We start from the raw sequence: 17950 nt of genomic DNA on the forward strand, positions 1-17950 counted from the left end.
ACCACGTTATCTGCGATTGTAGTTGAGGAAGCGGGACTAAGAAAATAATAAATCAGCTTGTATCGCAGAATCGACAACCAAGGATAAACTCACCGCCAAGAACAAAATGATGAGATTAGACCCGATAAAGGCAAGGAAGATCCCCAGGTCTCGCCACCTGGTATCAAAGCTCATAGAAAAGGCGCCGTAGAACTCATCCCCGATCTTATACGCACAGTACTCGCAAGCCTGCGTCGCGTTGTCGGCCAGGTATCCCAGCCCCCCACGCTCGAAGAACGGCCGCATGTACTCGCCGCAGGTCTGATTCGCCGGGGCCTGGAAGCGATTATACTCACTCGCGGCGCAGGAGACGGTGCGGCCGTGCAGCTCTGTGGTGACCATGCCGCTGATGAGGCGGGTGAAGGGGTCGAGCTGGTAGAGCCAGGCGCGCCAGAAGCCGGGCATCTGGGGCTTGGGGATGGTGACGCCGCAGAAGAGCGAGAAGATGATGACGAGGGGCGGGTTGAGCTGCGACGCGATGAAGCTGTTTGGTGTCAGGGCGGAGATCATCTGGCCCAGGGTTACGGCGAAGAGTTCAGTGATGAGGACCATGAGGAATTGGTAGCCGGCTCGGCTGGACGCGGCTTGGAAGCCCGGGATGTAGTAGAGGGGGAGGAAGAAGCAGACGGCGCAGAGGATGCTATAGGGGAGCTCGGCGATGACCATGGACAGGGCGAATGCGAACTGGCTGTATGATTTGCAGGCGGATTCTCGGAAGAAGACGAGCCGCGAGAACTCGAAGCGGGGTTCGACCTGTTGGAGGATGATGGCCGGGAGGACGGTCACGTTGAAGATGACGAAGATTCGGTATTGCAGGGAGGCACGGGAGTCGTCTAGGTTCAGGAATGCGAGACCGGTGACCAGGGCGATGACGACGTGGTTGAATAGTCTTGTGAAGCCGTAGTTCCTCGATCGCCAGAAGACGATATTGGTTCGCTTGCAGACGACTTTGATCTGGTGCCACAGCGGTGTGGCATACTCTTTGACAGCTACCTGCGAGGCGCTGCTCTGTCGGACCTCCTCCGCTCGCTGAGCCTTAATCTGAACAATCTCTCTCTTGACCTGCTCCAACTCGGGAGACGTGCGCCAGATCTCTCCCCAGTCTCGATCTCCAATTCGGCGAGTCTGGCCTGCGCCGATGGCATCGAGCATCCATTCCGCCGGGTTTGCGTCGGGTGGACAGTCGGCTCCGTTGCGGCGGAAGTAATCCAACAAGACATGGGAGTCTTCTCCAATGTCTCCAAAGTATACGCACTCTCCTCCTTTCTGTAGCAGGAGAAGGCGATCAAAATTCTCAAATAGGGCAGAGTTCGGCTGGTGGATGGTACACAGAATTGCCTGTCCGGCAGCGGCCAGTTTTCGCAGGAACCGAATGATATTGAATGCCGATTGACTGTCCAGCCCGCTGGTGGGCTCATCGAGGAAAAGACTGTGCTTAGTTAGTAATTTGCCTGAGGCCAGAGTAATTGGGCTTTTGACTTCTCACAGTAGCTCTGGTTTGGCGGCAAGCTCCACACCAATGGTAACGCGTTTCCTTTCTTCGACTGAGAGGCCGGTCTCCGGGGTGCCAATAATCGCGTCGGCAAGATCCTCGAGCTCAAGAAGCTGGATGATGCCCTCGACATACTCGTACTTTTCGGATTGTGGTGTTTCGTACGGCTGGCGAAGGTCAGCCGAGAAGCGTAATGCCTCTCGTACGGTTTGCATGGGCTCATGGATATCCAGCTGCTCTGCGTAAGACACAGTACGCAAGAAACTTCCGGGAGGTGGTGCACCATCGACCAGAATATCGCCACCGATCACGCCAATGTTCTTCCTGGCGGCCAGAACATCCAACAAGGTCGTTTTGCCGGCGCCTGAAGCCCCCATAAGCGCCGTCAGCTTGCCCGGCTGCACGTACCCGTAGACTGATCGAAGAAGCCGGCGAGTGCCCGATGGCACAGGAACGTCATAACAGACGTCTTCCCAGGTGAAGACAGATTTGGAGGTGATCTCGAGATTCGTAGCTGATTGATCCTTAGATTCCCGATTGGCTCGCTTCTCCACCAGGGCTTCATTCAGGGCCCTGCGCTCCTCGTTCTCCTTTTGATAGAAGGTAATGGTCCTGCCTCCAGCCCCAAACTGCAGTGTTTCACCGAGGTACAGATTCAGGGTCAGGAAGCCAACGATGAGTGCAACCATAATACCAAAGTTTCGCCACAGATCCCCTGGGAAGTAGCTGAACGTCTTTGCGAGGTAGCTCGCACCTGAAACAATGACCGAGCCCGGCTCACCGCCTGCAAGTGTGCACACACGACTTGCCATGTTGTCGTAGCCTGGGCCACTGGGCACCAACGAGTCAGCAGTACATGTCATGGTAAGATGCTTGAACTCGTTGACCATCAGCGAGGCGAACCCCAGTCCGAACGGATTGATGTAGTACAGCCATCGCAGCCACACTTGCTCGCTAGGCCATTGTATGAGATAGCCGGACGTCAGAACAAACAGAGTGATCACCACAGAGGCAAACTTCATGGCATAGTCGAAGTCAGGACTCATGCAGCCAATGACGCGGAAGAAGCAGGTCATGCAGAGGTACCCAAGCACAATAATCAGGATGAACGTGAAGAAGGCGCCTGCATCGAGAACAAGGCCGCACATAAAGTACACAATAATGCTGAAGACGAGGATGCGTGCAATTGCAAAAGTTGTATCAACCAGAATTTGCGCAATCCACAGAGCACTTGGCCGATAGAAGGTAAATTGCCGGTGTTTATTGACGATAGAGCGACCCATCATCGTCGATACGAGTTCGGCAAAGGCCTGAAATCCGTTGAAGAGCAGACTGATGAAGAGAAGACCACCTCTGGTAAATGCTCCTGCACTAGTTTTGGGTAGTTGCAGCCAGACTGTACCTAGAATGATGGCGACACCGGTGGAGGTAATCCAAGAGACCGTCTGAGCGAACCTGTCTTGCCATTTGATCAGGAACTGACGTTGCATCAGCGCCCAGATCTGCATGTGGAAGGGTATCGAGTAGACCGAAGATTTGGGAGTAAATTTGCGCTTCGCCTCCTGATTAGCGATCTCGAAGTCGTCGTAGACATGCTTCTCTTGTTCGAGCTTCTTTCGGTAAGCATCCATTTCCTGGGTGAGTCGCTCACTGTACGAGGACTGATTGAATGCGTCCACGAGCGAGTCCGGCGTGGACGGAACGTTGTCTGCACTTCGGCCTTCGCTGTATTCCCGTTCAAACGGATCTGTGCAGCCAGTCAAATAGTCAGGAGTAGTCTGCCGAGGTCTCTCCTTGAAACCAAGACTCTCGAAATACGATCTTGCCTCAGAGGCGGGACCGAAGAATACTTGACGACCGCTGTCAATCACCAGGACCTTGTCGAATTGCTTGTAGATATTCTCAGAGGCTTGATAAAGAGACACGAAAGTGGTAGTCTTGTAGATGTTTGTTAGGATTCTCAGTGACTTGGCAAAGTCGAGAGCAGTCGAAGCATCCAACCCACGAGTGCTATTATCCCAAGCCAGGACAGTTGCTGATGTGACCATCATCTCTGCAATACTCACTCGACGTCTCTCCCCTCCTGAAACGCCCCTGATGAACTGGTTTCCAATCACGGTGTTGGCGGTATGTTCAATGTTGAACATCTTGAGCAACATATTAATGACTTTCTCTTTGAACTCGGCTTTGGAAACTCCCAGAGGTCTCTTTCCCGGAGTCTTCGTGTCTAGTGCAAATCCCAAGGTCTGTTTGACTGTGAGTGTCGGCTGATGAACGTCATCTTCCTGATTGTAGACAGCCTCTCCGCGAAACCTCTTTGCGAAAGTGTCTGCGTCGAAGATACCGTAGAGGACATCGCCGTCTATGCTAGTATATCCAAACCGCTGGTTTGTGATCGTTTTCAGGAATGTGGTGCAGCCTGATCCTGGACGCCCCAGAACAAGAACCATCTCTCCGGGTTGTAGCACTCCACGAAAATCCTTCAAGATTTCGAGCTCTTTTCCCTTCTTGCCATAACCGAGCATGTGCATAATCGTCTCCGGGACGTTGAAAAAGTCAATAATCGCATCTGGAAATGTTTTGATATACGTCTTGACTCCTCCCATTCCGCGAACGGTAAGGTTATCCCATATCACTCCTACGAGCTGTCAGTACGAGTGAAGACCTTCTAGAGCAACAAAAGCGCTCAAGAAATTACCTATGCGTTTGTTCTTGATTCCAGCTGCTGTTTCCGCGTCCCGGTTACCACGCAGAGCGGTTTCAAGATCCCACGGCTCGTCCGAGTCAGTTGGATTGTCGGCCCTTTCGACATCTTCCGTCTTCACTGTGGGCCTGGAAGCTCGTGAAATCTGCTTGGACAAACGATGAGCTTGATGTGAGATGGTAGAGAATTGCCTGTTCAGCTCTGAGAACTCCTCTTCGGCTTCCTTGACGTTGACGCCTGACCGATGGGAGGTCACCCCTTGTGGATTCGCGTCCCTGAGGCGCTCCCGGTGTTGTTCATAAGCACCGGCAGTAGACAGGGAGTCTACATCCGAGCCATTGCTGGTCTCGGAGACTGCTGGTTTCTCATCCATGGATGCAGTCGCAACCAAGGACGTGGAACAAGGGATCTTATCAGGAATTCTCTCCCGGCAAGATATGGAGAGGGTTGAGCAAAGAGGAAGAGAAAAGTAGAAGCGACGGGGATAACAGTGTGAGTGATAAAAAGCACAGTACTAAGGTAGACTAAAACACTCCGGACACATTATTGCTTCGTGAAAAGAGGCTAGAACAATTATATTTGCTAGTAATCGCTTGGCAGCTGCGGAGCGAAAGGCGAAGGAACAAATCCAAACCATCAGCCAAAAACATGTTAGGCCTCAGGAAAGAGATACATGATTCCCTCCGGAGGGTAATCCGGCTATGCCTCTCCACATGGACAGCCAAGAGCAGCCTAAACGGAGCAGGAGGGGGAATAGTGTCAAGCCATCCGCTGTAAGTGAACCACATTCAAGAGCCCGGAGGCCGCTCCATTGGAACGACGTGACTCGACATCCTGGTCATCAGGGCTAAACGAAGCGCCCGGTCGGGCAATCTGATCAAGAGAGCATTCTTGCGTCCTGAGGCATTAAAAGTCGGGGACTCGATCAGTTGGTGCTAACACTTTTTTTTTGCGATCAAGATGCCACTTCCCGGCGTCGGGGAGCCTAAAGCGGTAGGTAGTATCGTTGTGATTGAACTGATGATGTGCCAAGGAGTCGGCAACTCCCGCCATTCGTGTTGATTGATACTCGACGGATAGCAAATGCCCGAAGTTTAAACGAGATAATTTTAGTGGACGAACAAGAGGGCGGCAGGGTTTTCCAGCCAAAGAATCAAGCCAATTTAACTATGCAGAGAAGAGCGCAGTGGCTGATCTATCACATTCTTCATTTCACCGGTTTTGTGTCCGTTTTGCACCCATTGAGAATGCTCTGCCAAGATGTAGTTCGTAAGGCGTAGTCTACCGGCTCATTTCCATTTCGCTTAAAGGTTTGTGTTTCATATCGGACATCGGACATCGGACTAGTGAGCCCTGATCAGATGGACGGACGCCCATGTTCTATAGCCATCAACAATTACGGAGTACAGCATCTACAGCATCTCCTTGAGTAAAACAATGATAGAATCATTTATTTCCTTCCATCTATCTTTTCACAAATCACGAGGCTCAACATCGCGTTGATCAACTTTATGTCCATGAATTCCGAAGTGGGGGCCTTCTCCCCATCTCCATCCGTTAGGTTTCCGAATTTTGTTGCAGCGTCGCTGATTCCAGTAGATCGCAGCAAGACCTGTTGCTTTTGATCGAATTTTGATATTACAACAAATATCATTTTCTAAGCCAAGGATATCTAGTCGAATGCCATGGGTGCCTTTTGCCTCGAGGCTTGCCGCAACTCCTCTGGAATGTCTTGTTTACAATGCCACTCACACACTCACCACCTTGCCTAGAGGTAGCTTCATGATTCAGATACGAAAGGCGGATTTCTTCTACGGACTAAGATAGTCAATGCCAGTAGGGGACTTGTTCATACCGCTAATGATCCTAGGACCCCCATTTCACCATCGAAGTTCTTCTTGGACAGCAAAGTGCGACGAATATTGTTGTTGACGCAATAAGCTACCGGCTTAGCTGCCTGTGGACAAGGCTGATCGAGCCCTCAAGGACTGTAACATTCCCAGTCGCCTCAACCACAAAATCGAATGTGTACGGATTGTTATTGTGCAGCTTGTCCAATATGGCAGACGCAGCGGCCTGATCCCGCGGAAGGTCGATATGTTGGCCAGCAACATTGAGAGACACGGGCAATTTGACTACCTGTGCGGCGATAACAACAACATGATATGGCCGTTTTGACGACGTAGATGGGCTAGAACAACCCTTGTTGGGCCAGCACCAAACATCAGCACTCGCGATTCCATCTAAGGAGCAACCGTATTCACTCTGCGCGCCACGCAGGCTGCCAGAGAGACCGCCGAGGCGAATGACCGTCTTCGGCAGGTATGCTGCGTAGGCATCGAAACCGCCATCAATCATCCATCGCACCGAAAACAATGAAGTTCTTACAAAAGAGTTGGTGTCCGCGTCGGCAGTAGAAGCATTCTCAGCATAGTTCTGAGTTGTCTGCTGGGACACCATCGCCCACGGCGAAGCCCTGCACATCTGACCCAAATTCTGCTACGACGACGACTGGTTCGTGACCGAGGATGGCGGAAAACTACAGTCGTCAGCTCTGATTCCGTTCTGAAGATGTTCTTGCCTATCTGTGCATCGAACATGCCGTCGTAGTTATGCAAGTCGGTCCCGCAGACACCGCTGGCCGTGTTGACCTGACGCAAGGATCGTCAAAGTTTCGTTTGTCGTAGTTTTCTTTCTGGAGAGGTATTTATACCAGTACGTCGTCGTCTCATCTATGGATTATAAGTAAAAGGGGCGTCGAATACCCATTTGCCTGAATGCACGCCATCTGAGCTATTATGTTAGGCTCAATTTGGTTTGCCGTCTTTAAATAATCATCTAGACCTAGTCTGACCGTGGCCAATAGTGCTGTCTCGCAGATTTGCTCGGTGCTCTACTCTAGGTATAATCTGATCCATACTGGTAGAAACTTGGAAAGCAAGTAAGAGATATTCGCTTGCACTCATGGAGGTAACAGGAACCTTTGTGCAGAGCCTTACGAGAGGCGTAGACTCTCATTTGTGCCTGCAGGGAAAACTCACATAGAGTCTTCTCTCCTTTCATCCAGTAGTTACCCACTTCTCACATGCATATTTCCTTGATGCCCAAAAGACTCACAAATAACAATGTCAACCGCGGGTATCACGCCGTTCACTTGGCATGCTTAAGCTGCACTTAGCACACAGTGTATTATCTAGCTTTTATCTGGTCCCAGCCAATTGCGCTTCTCCCCCGAGGGCGCCGAGTCCTCAATGAGCTTGATTGTTAGACTTCCATTTGCACATGAAGCGCGCACTTAGTTCGTACTAGGCAGTTGCAGCATGAGGAAAAGTAGGGAGGCCAAGCACCTCGCCCTGAATTTCGATCACTGCCACTGCCACTGCCACTCCCAGGACCCAGCTCGTTTTAAGCCCCTGGCCCTCCCTTGACCCTGTGGCTGAAACTGTCTGGCTATTTGAAAAATGGCGTTTCATTTGAACCAAGTGAAAGGCGATCTGCTCAAGACTTCAAGTCATATCAGACTTTGAACGTCAAAATAGTGCGGGGAAATCTGCTGAACCGCGGTGATCAGGATAATCTGAACGTTCTCATTGACTGGAACTGATTATCACAAGGTACGGAGTACCCTAATCCGTTGGCCCTCATTTTGGGTGCTCGGAACGTGAATTTCTCCGTACTCCTTGCCTCCGACCATTTTTGGGGCTGTATCTGCCTCGAAAGGCACCGATTCAAGTTAACCACGGGACGTGAGCGTCAAGGTCCATTATTGCAGGTTGATGATGAACCAATGATGTACTACCAAGGTAACATAATCATAAGTATGTCGTCACCAGGCCAAGGTTGTGAGGACAGTGTTCTTGGCTACTGCTGAAAAAGCGCCATGCAGATCCGAAGATCTGTGACGTGGGGGGTTAGTCATGAACCAGAGGATTAGGGAGCGATTACCACATAAAACAGCACCAACAAGAACAAGTCGCAGAGGGCTTGCAACGTTAATGCAAAAAAGGAGGGGTTGAATCGGATTCTCCCCGCATTATTATCTGCAACAGTCAAGTCCAATTTACTCCGTACCCTGACGTGCATATCCAGGAAAGCAGAACGAGTCTGCCCTGTTATTACGCAGTAAATAGCTGGCAAACGCGCCATGGTCGTGCGATCAGATGATGATATTTACAGCTAGATACCAAGCGGACTGGCTAACAGGCGGTAGAGATGATTCCAAACAGCAAATAGCGACACCATCAAACCGTCAACAGAAATGAAGTGTTTCCCAATGATGATGGGTCTTTGATGGTAGATACTCTTCCATTGTCCGGGAAGCCGTGTGAGAATGACGTAGGGTCCATTTAGGTTCCATTCCCGAGCCACCGGCCCGTGGGAGTCCTTAAAAAATCCGGCCTTCCGAGCATCGTCGAAGAATTAGATCTGTAGTCATACGCTCTCTGAATACAACAATAGAATTCAAACCTCGTCGAGTTCATGGGTAACCTCACCTGAAGAGACGTGGTTGATCGGTCTCAATGCAGCGGGCTGAATGACTGAAACCCCCTTAGACAACGCATATCCATACAGCGCTCCTCTTTTTGGGAATTGAATATCCACCTTCGACCCACTACTGGCCACTCTGGGTTGGAATTTGTGGGTAGTAGTCATCCTTGGGTGGGACGCTGCCATTTTATAACGTCGACTGATCCTCGATCTGCTACAGTTGGAAACTCTTTATCTTCGTTTCCTTCTGCTACATGCTTTAAACCCTTCCACAGTCCACTTGCTTTGCAGAAAATCTTTCCAAACACCCCGTTGGCACGAAGTTTCAAAACTCTAGAAACATTTCAATCATGTCGCGCACTAGAGTCTTGCTGGTTGGAGCAGCCGGTGAGACTGGCGGCTCAATCGCAAATGGACTCCTTGAGAACCCAATCTTCGTGAGTCTCCCGCTTGCTGAATTATTCTCGGAAAAGGATAGCAACGTATTCTGACTGCAATATTGCTTACAGGAAGTCTATGCGCTTGTTCGTCCCCGATCGGTCCAAAAACCTGCCATTGTTTCCCTGCAAGATCGAGGTGTCCAAGTGCGCAGATGCGATCTGAGAGGCTCAGAGGAGTCACTCGCCGAAGCGCTTACAGATATCGATATTGTCATCAGCTGTGTCGGTCCCGCCGAACAACAAGACCAGATTCCTCTTGCAAAAGCTGCGAAGAAGGCTGGTGTCAAGCGATTTGTCCCGTGCGGTTTTATCACAGTGGCTCCGCCCGGCGGCATCATGTGGTTGAGAGATGAGGTAGGCTGAACCATCCGGACTGTCACTTTCTGTAAATTTTGAAGATGTATTGACGTGTGGTTCTACTCTCCAGAAAGAGACTGTTTACAATCACATCAAACAACTCTGGCTTCCATACACCATTGTCGATGTTGGTTGGTGGTACCAGCTTTCGTACCCTAGACTCGAGTCCGGACGAGTAGACTATGCCATGACCACGGCAAACAACGAGATCGTGGGAGACGGCAACACCCGCACTGCCTTGACGGACCTGAGAGATATCGGACGCTACATCGCCAGAATTATCGTGGATGATCGGACATTGAACCGGATGGTTTTCGCGTACAACACAGTCATGACCCAAAACCAGATTTACGATTTGCTCGAGGAGATCGGCGAGGAGAAGGTTCAAAGAAACTATGTAGGTGTCATTGGTCATCTTGCATGGGATTTCTGTCTAACAGGTTGTTTTCGACAGGTTTCGGAAGAGACCGTCTACACTCGAGTTCTTGCGGCCCGCCAGTCCAGCGAGACTTATCCCTTTGACCCAGTCAAATTCATTCCTCGATACCTTGCCGAATACCAATTGTCTTGGGGTATTCGCGGCGACAACAACCCGGAATACGCAAAGTATCTGGGCTACCTGGACGCGAAGGAGCTCTATCCCGATTTCAGACCAACCGACTTCCGAGCCTATCTTGAGACGGTCGTTAGAGGCACCGCGAAGGGTATCTACACAGACCGTACCATCTCGAGAGCTCAGCAACGGGAATTCCCGCGGACAGAGTCTAGTGACTCACTCTACACTCGGATCTTCCCCCGGGCTGAGTCGAGCGATTCGCTATACATGAGCAGATAAGCGGTCCTCTCCATGTTGAACAAGATCAGCAGCGACAGAAGGCGACGCTAGACGTGCCCTGTAAGCCGCGCCAAGTTTCATGTATTTACGATTTTGCGTCGTCCGGGGCAGACTGGCTTTGCTCTGGTCCTGAGACTCGCCTCATTGTTTCTCCTCTTATGTGATTCACCCCTCGGTTTTTAGACTGTGCTGGCGTTTGACTTGTATTGATGTCTTTATTATCCTTTTGTCTCTTTTCTATTCTAGACGCTGGCTATAGGGGAAAGTCGGGAAACAAATCATTGATACCACCACCTCTACTTCATTACCGGGTCCAACAAATCATAGAACTGGGTTTTTTTCTCAAGGTCAACCATCTTCAATCTTCCTGCAGACTCCTAGATTCTTTCGGTCTGATGTCCTTACCAAAGAAAAACCCCTCTGAAATTTTATTTTAATGCGATCCAGAATGCATTAACTATAGATCCCCAGCTCTATGCAACTGCAGTCTCAAGGCTGGCTTTTGAATTCATCCGCAAGGCATCAGCACTGGAAAATGCAGTGTCTATCGTCCCTTCCACTTTTATTTCAGCTCTGTTCGCCTTCGGCCCTTGAGAACTCGCTAACACTCTCGGTTTTCCCCAAATGGACTATCAGCATGTATCTCGCTATTCTCTACTTTTCATTAGGATCAGACGGAGGCCAAATGAAGGATGCCAGCCAGCCATGTCTCAGGATAATGCACAACACTCGATCCGCAACCGAATCCGAAGTCTCCATGAAGCAGCATCAAGTGAGTCTGGCTCCACAAGGATACGAGTCTTTGGAGTCTTGATACCACGCCAAACTACGATGATCGGTTTGTCTTTCTCAAGCAGTTCAGAAGGCTTCGAAGCCTTGGCTCACAGACCTCTAGCGATCGGCGGAGCTATCAACACCGGATTGATGATTGGAGCCGGAAACACGCTTTCAAAGTAAGGCACAGCCAACATAGATCGCCTATGAGCTGCATTAACACTGTCTAAGGGCCGGGTTTAGTATTCGTCTTAGGCAAGATGATATAGGGTCGCGATGCTGACCTGTCAAGCCTGCCGCGATTGTCATTTCTTACACGGCTGTTGGTATGGTTGTCTACTTGACCCTGTGTGCGCTAGGAGAGGTTGCAGCTTGGTTTCCTGAGCCATCGACGGCTGTGGATCATGTCGTGCGGTTCTGTGACCCTGCCGTTGGCTTTACATTGGGTTGGAGGCACGGCTTCCCCTCATGATCGGTCTATACTGAGCTGAGACGCTGATACAATCTTTCCAACAGCTACTGGCTTAAATACTTGGTTGTTACTCCCAACCAATTGACTGCGGCGGCGCTCGTGATATCATATTGGCTCGATGCAAAGGATGTAAACCCTGGGATTTGGGTCACTGTATTTCTCGTAATTATCGGCTCTCTGAACTACTTTGCCGCTCACTTCATCGGGCAATACGAGTTCGCCCTGTCATCTTTCAAAGTCCTGGTCTTGTTTGCGCTTACAGTGCTCTCGATGGTCATTGCACTTGGGGGCGGGCCTGATCACGATAGACGGGGTTTCAGATACTGGAGAGACCCAGGCGCCTTTGCTCCCTACGGCGATCATGCAGTGGTGGGAAAGCTACAAGCCGTTTGCAAGACGATGCCGTCCACAATATTCGCATACATGGGTAGTGAGCTCCTTGGGATGACCATGCTGCAAACCGGAAACACGCCCAAGGCTGCAGGGCGCGCCATCAAGCTCACATTCTATCGAATCTTCATTTTCAACATTGTCAGCGTAACGCTGCTCGGTATGCTCATTCCATACGACTCCCAAGACTTGGCCTTTGCGAGCAACGCCTCCAAGCCGACAACTGTCTCCGTCTTTGTTGTAGCAATCAGAATGGCCCATATACCGACCCTTCCAAGCATTCTAAATGCGTGTTTTCTGCTGTTTGTCCTATCAGCTGCTAACCAAGCCCTTCATATGGCGACCCAGACTATCCACGGGCTGTCGCAGGAACAAAAAGCCCCCTCCTTCTTCTCAAGAACCGATAGTAGGGGAGTACCCGTCTATTCGTTAGGCACATGCGCAATTCTAGCATCATTGGCATATCTAAACATTTACAACGACTCCAAGGTTCTTTTCGGGTACTTTGTCAACATAATCACCATGTTCAGCCTTCTCACTTGGATCTCAATCCTGATCACGCATATTTCATTTGTGCGCGCCCGCAAGGCCCAAAAAGTTCCCGACTCGGCGCTGGTCTTCAGAGCTCCCTTCGGCGCTTGCGGGTCATGGGTTGCTCTGATGAGCTGCATTCTCCTTTCACTGATGAGAGGCTTGGATGTCGCAGAGCTAGCCGCTCATCCAGAAGCATTCGATTATATGACTTTGATTACGTCATATATCGCTCTTCCTCTCTATCTGTTCCTTGTCATTGGATACAAAGTTGTGACCCGATGCAAGAGCGTCAACCCCGCTGAGGCTGATCTCTGGACCGTTACAACAATTCGTGAGCGACACGAAACAAGGCCAAAGTCTCCAAGACGGGGCGATTGGGCGTTGGCAGAGCAGGACCAATGGTTGTGGAATCGTTTCGTTGCAGCATGGTTGTTGTGATGTCGTTTCTCTCATGACCATGTGCGCAATACGTTACTTTCGGTATTCATAGGACATTATTAAACGACCTTTTTCGATTATACCTGATAATGACTGTCTTGGCCTCTCCCAGTCTTCTCTCCCCCTCGATAGTACGTGGCTCGTCTCAGCCTGAGTGATCTGGCTTGGTGGAAACAACGTGCTCCACGTTGTTTGTTTACCCAGCAACCGCAACGGATGCCGAGGGTCTAAGAGGGCTCGGAACAACATCGTGGTCCATAAAATGGACTCCCTAAGAGGATCCTCCTGAATATAAGCAAAAAGCAAGATTAACCGCATTGTATCTCTGACTTCTCATGATGGATCCGCAGCGGAAGGCGCCAGTATCCGAGAAATATAATTTGCTGGGAATGAATGGACAGAGGCGCCAATCGCTCGTGTGGATCATGGAAATGACGGACGCCGTCAACTCTCTTTATTCTTATGAATCAAGGAACAGACTGTCAGATAATTGAGTGACGATAATGATAAGTAAGGTTCTTAAAGTTTCCAAGGTACTTCGTACCGCTGTCAAGACGGAAAGAGAATGAGCTGGTTGAGTCGTACTTATGTATCAGTGAATCGATCTATTGTTCCCCTCAACCCCACAGTCGATTGGAATTGATCGAGCTGACTGTGTACCTTCTGCACTCTCTGCCCTTCGCCAGGAGTCTCAGTTGATGAACTCTGACTGTCACTTCTTGTTCTCTTGATGATGATCAATTCCATCGGGTCCATGCCGTCATTTGTTTCATCCACTGGGATACAGAGTATGGGACGATAATTGGCTACTTTACCACTCTGTAAGCCGGTTGACAACTGCCTGCCGATAAAAGCACAGCCAAGGAGGGGTCGAATTCTATCCATTGACGAGCTCATATCAGCTTGGATGGATTGCTTAGCCGTAGCTACCTCCTATCGGAAAAAGACATGGCCATCCCTCGCACTCCTGTCAAGAGCGGGCAAGAGCTATATCAATTGATCGAAATCCTCAACGAACAATTCCATCTTGAAATCCCCAATCCTCGAATCTATTCGCCGTCAGTTGGCGGCAATGAGCAGACTCCTCGATGGCGCACGTATAAAGGCCTCAAACGGCTCTACTTCAACCGCGAGGTTGACCTTGACCGGATCTTGAACGATTTCGAGGAATGGGTCCATTCTCGCTCAACTTCGCATTTGGATACGCGCAGTGATGTGGGCCGTATATCGCAGAGTCGTTCAGCCTTGTCAAGGAGGGACCAATTGATGGTCGCGGATCCTACCGTCATTCCTACACATGAGAAGGACGAGCGCCTTGCGTATCTGTTGAAGCTCGTGGATGACGAGATATACTTGCTGAGCAGAGGCGCAGTCCGCGCCTATGCAGATGACAATCGTATGCAGATCTCACCAGGCACGGTGTTAAGGACCGTTAAGAGAAGAATTCCTGAAGAAGAGGAGGAGGATGACGATGACTATCACACCGCTCCCAACTCACCTGTGAAGAATCCCAACGCTCAAAATCACGCCCCTGCGGATGGAAATGAGCTTGAGTTCCTAGCTCTGGGCAGGGACAATCGGGACGCCGGTTCCTCGCGAATGGTCAACGAGTCCGCTCATATCTTTAAGGCCCCTATGGCAGTGGATAGGGCCAAAGAACCATCCCGATTTCTCGAGAAGCTTACCGCTCCAGACGATATTCAGCGATATGACACGGCATCTGGCACGCATGCAGGACTGAACTTTACCTTCTCCACTGTCGCCACGTCATTTGGCCGTGAGTCCCGGCGCCAGCTTGGTACTTCGTTCACCCCGACAGTTACCGACGCCACTGAGCCCATGTTTGACTCGGATTCGATGTGCGAAGGCTCAGTCGTGAGGCATTTGATCGGCCACAAGATGAACGTGACCATGGATAATGCAGGAACGATGACTGAAATGCCTCCGGAGGAAGCCCCTCATTCAATTGAGGGACGAATCATGGAACAGCTCCTGCAGAGTGGGCCGTTCTCACTAGAGCAACCATTTCCAAAGTCGATTCCTCTGCGATATCGGTACGAGCTGGAACGGGTTGGTAGAGCATGGGATGTCCCTTTGGACCGCATAGTAGTTGGGAGCAGCATGTCCTTCAAGTCATACGGTGAGTTCTGGAAGTGGATTGAAGGCCATAGTCAGCGATGTGGGAAGCCACTTCCAGAAAAGTCGACCAGCAAAGCATGGGAAGCGGCTACTGGTCCATTCAAGACGGACAAGCACTCGGAGATCGTCATCCTTACAGGCGACTTGGACTGGTGCAGTGAGTCGGAACCAAGCATCCTCAAATTCAGGTTGAATCCTTTCAAGACGGAGCGAACCTGCCGGTTCCGCCGACGCTTTGGATCTGATCGATTCCTCAGCTTGACAATACCTGCGCCGGCGCGGCCACCGCGACATCTACGCTTCAACTCGCACCCAACATTGTTGCGCGAGAGTCTAGCGCTGTGGCTCACCCAGCATGTTCATCGATGTCTGGGGAGGACATGGCGGCCCTTCTACGTGGAGGAGGTTCAGACAAAGCGTAAAGTCAAGAATACAGAGCCAAGGTTCAGAGTGGAGTTCTTTGCGATCGATGGTGTCGATTTTGTGTACAGCCCGGGCACGGTGCCATCCATTGCTCCTCAAGGCCAAGAGAGCGATAGTCGTACACCGATGAGTTTGGAAGCGCTGATAGACTGGCATATGCCCCCGGAGGCCAATGTGAGCCAGTCCAACTGCAAGCTGTTTCAGCGGATCTCGCTAGGACTGTCCAAAGCGTATGCTACAATTGTCCTGAAGCCATGGCAGATCTTGCATCTCAGAGATGTACCAAACCGCCCAGTCATGAACGATGGCTGCGCTCTCATGTCTAGAGGTTTAGCTAATGCAATCTGTGATCAGTTAGGAATCACTGGAAACACCCCTAGCGCTTTCCAGGGAAGAATTGCGGGTGCTAAAGGGCTATGGATAGTGGACCGCCACAACTCCGACATTTCTGTAGGAGGTGATGATTTCTGGATCCAGATATCAGATTCCCAGTTGAAGATCCAGCCGCATCCGCAAGCTTGGCGGGAACCGGTTGATGATGAGAAACTGACATTTGAGGTGGTCAAATGGTCCAAACCCTTGCACCCGGCGAAACTGAACATTCAGTTGCTTGCCATTCTGGAGCACGGTGGACAAGTTAGGGAGCACATTGCCGAGCTCACCCGGGTTGGCATTAGGGCAATTTCTCAAGACTTTGCCAGCGCACTGGAGTCTAACAGCGCTGTGTTATGCCGTAGCCTTATCCAGAAGATCAAGCCTATCGCCGACGAGCCATCGTCGGCGATGAGCCAGAGGATGAAACGCCTGGAGCAGTGGACCGCTAACGATGCGGAAGCCATTATCAGGCTTACCGAAGCTGGGTTCGCTCCACGGAGTTTCTACCCCCTACGCAAGCGGCTGGGAAGATGCCTGAGAGACTTGCTTGACCTATATGTGGATGAGTTACATATCGAAGTCCCGCTTTCCACCTATGCCTTCTGCATTGCAGACCCGTACGGGGTTTTGAAAGAGAACGAGGTACATTTTGGGTTTTCGAACAACTGGCACGATGCCCGGGGGCAATTCGAGGACAACCTCCTTGACGGCATGGACGTTCTGGTCGGTCGTCTCCCTGCTCACGTGCCCTCCGATATCCAGCGTCGACGAGCCGTGTGGAAACCGGAGCTTCGGCACTTCAAGGATGTCATCGTCTTTCCCACTACGGGTCACATTCCACTGGCACATATGCTGTCTGGTGGCGACTACGATGGAGATACACCATGGATATGCTGGGACCAGAATATCGTGCAGCACTTTCAGAATTCCGACCTGCCTACGGAGGAGTTCCCGCCGGAACATTTTGGACTCACAAAACATTCGGTGCCCATGAGGGACGTACAATCGACGGACGAGTTTCTTCAGAGTGCCTTTACCTTTAACCTGACGACCTCGAATCTAGGCCGATGCACCGTTGAGCATGAGAAGATTGTATACGACGAGTCGATTGACTCGGCCGAAGCCAAGGAGCTGGCCTGTCTGCTCAGCCATCTGGTCGACGGCCGCAAAGGAGGGGTGCACCTGTCAGAGCAGGCCTGGCAGCAATACCGGAAGAAGATAAGCCCCAAGGCTCGAGAGATTCCCGCGTACAAGAACGCGGAACGCAAACACAAGAAAACCAACATCATAGACTACCTCAAATTCGAGATAGCCCGTAAGGAGCGACATGCAGTGCTGGAAGACCTGCAGCGAGCGTTTCCGGAGGATGACAGCGTGTACGATCGGGATGAAGATCTCGTCCGTCCGTGGAACGAGGCACAGCGGGAAGCTGAGATCGAGAAGCAAGGGGGAAGCGAGCACGGGCAGCTTCGCGCTGCGCTGAAGTATGCCCAGCTGGAGGTCGAAAGACTCTACAGCCAATGGATCAGCTCTATTTCAGGGGAGAACTCCTTCTGGCCCGTTGCGCGCGAGGCGGCAGCGGAAGCGCGGCAGATCCCTCCGCCGTCCCTTGGGGACCATCCGATGATCCATATGTGGCGACATAGCAAGGATGAATGGCTTCGGCTGTTGGCCTCGTACACGTACCGGAAGCATAGCCATTCCAGTTTCACAATCCATGCCTTTGGTGAGATCCTCTGCCAGATCAAGGCGAGCAACTTACCGTCCCGGTCTGTAACCAATGAAATTCTGGCTTGCTACCGGGTCAGTCACAAGGCTATCAGTCAGCTTACGGCGAAGGACGCTGTTGATGAGGAGTCCGATGATGGAGACGAATATGAAGGGGAAGATGCTGTAGAAGCGATGCTGTATGGGATGATGCCTGCTGCATATGCGAACGCCGAGGAGGACGGGATCTCCGTGGAGTAATCGGCTACATTTACGTACTTTGTCTAGTCTCTAGGATATATGTGTACACAACTTTGGATTCTCTCCAGAACTCGCTGGGGTA

The 17950-nt window shown here is 51.0% G+C and overlaps 5 protein-coding genes across 5 annotated transcripts; 3 read left to right on the forward strand and 2 right to left on the reverse strand.

The window, feature by feature from the left end:
* Positions 1 to 6: 6 nt before the first annotated feature.
* Aud_005951 (putative ABC transporter) lies at positions 7 to 4608 on the reverse strand (the record flags this gene model as incomplete). Its single annotated transcript, XM_043290860.1, has 4 exons — positions 7 to 36; positions 94 to 1468; positions 1526 to 4169; positions 4230 to 4608. The coding sequence occupies 4 exons, from the start codon at positions 4606 to 4608 to the stop codon at positions 7 to 9; spliced, it is 4428 nt and encodes a 1475-aa protein (XP_043146795.1).
* A 1568-nt stretch (positions 4609 to 6176) lies between these two features.
* On the reverse strand, positions 6177 to 6695 carry Aud_005952 (uncharacterized protein; the record flags this gene model as incomplete). Its single annotated transcript, XM_043290861.1, has 1 exon — positions 6177 to 6695. One exon carries the CDS (start codon positions 6693 to 6695, stop codon positions 6177 to 6179), a length of 519 nt encoding a protein of 172 aa, XP_043146796.1.
* Positions 6696 to 9073: 2378 nt separating this feature from the next.
* On the forward strand, positions 9074 to 10355 carry Aud_005953 (aromatic alcohol reductase; the record flags this gene model as incomplete). The annotated part of the gene is made up of 4 exons (XM_043290862.1): positions 9074 to 9160; positions 9233 to 9517; positions 9591 to 9917; positions 9975 to 10355. The coding sequence occupies 4 exons, from the start codon at positions 9074 to 9076 to the stop codon at positions 10353 to 10355; spliced, it is 1080 nt and encodes a 359-aa protein (XP_043146797.1).
* An 831-nt stretch (positions 10356 to 11186) lies between these two features.
* Positions 11187 to 12963, forward strand: Aud_005954 (putative amino acid permease; the record flags this gene model as incomplete). Its single annotated transcript, XM_043290863.1, has 2 exons — positions 11187 to 11308; positions 11646 to 12963. The coding sequence occupies 2 exons, from the start codon at positions 11187 to 11189 to the stop codon at positions 12961 to 12963; spliced, it is 1440 nt and encodes a 479-aa protein (XP_043146798.1).
* A 948-nt stretch (positions 12964 to 13911) lies between these two features.
* On the forward strand, positions 13912 to 17868 carry Aud_005955 (RNA dependent RNA polymerase; the record flags this gene model as incomplete). The annotated part of the gene is made up of 1 exon (XM_043290864.1): positions 13912 to 17868. One exon carries the CDS (start codon positions 13912 to 13914, stop codon positions 17866 to 17868), a length of 3957 nt encoding a protein of 1318 aa, XP_043146799.1.
* Positions 17869 to 17950: the final 82 nt, after the last annotated feature.

Source organism: Aspergillus udagawae (genome assembly GCF_001078395.1).
Source record: "Aspergillus udagawae IFM 46973 DNA, scaffold_4, whole genome shotgun sequence".
Lineage (NCBI taxonomy): Eukaryota > Fungi > Ascomycota > Eurotiomycetes > Eurotiales > Aspergillaceae > Aspergillus > Aspergillus udagawae.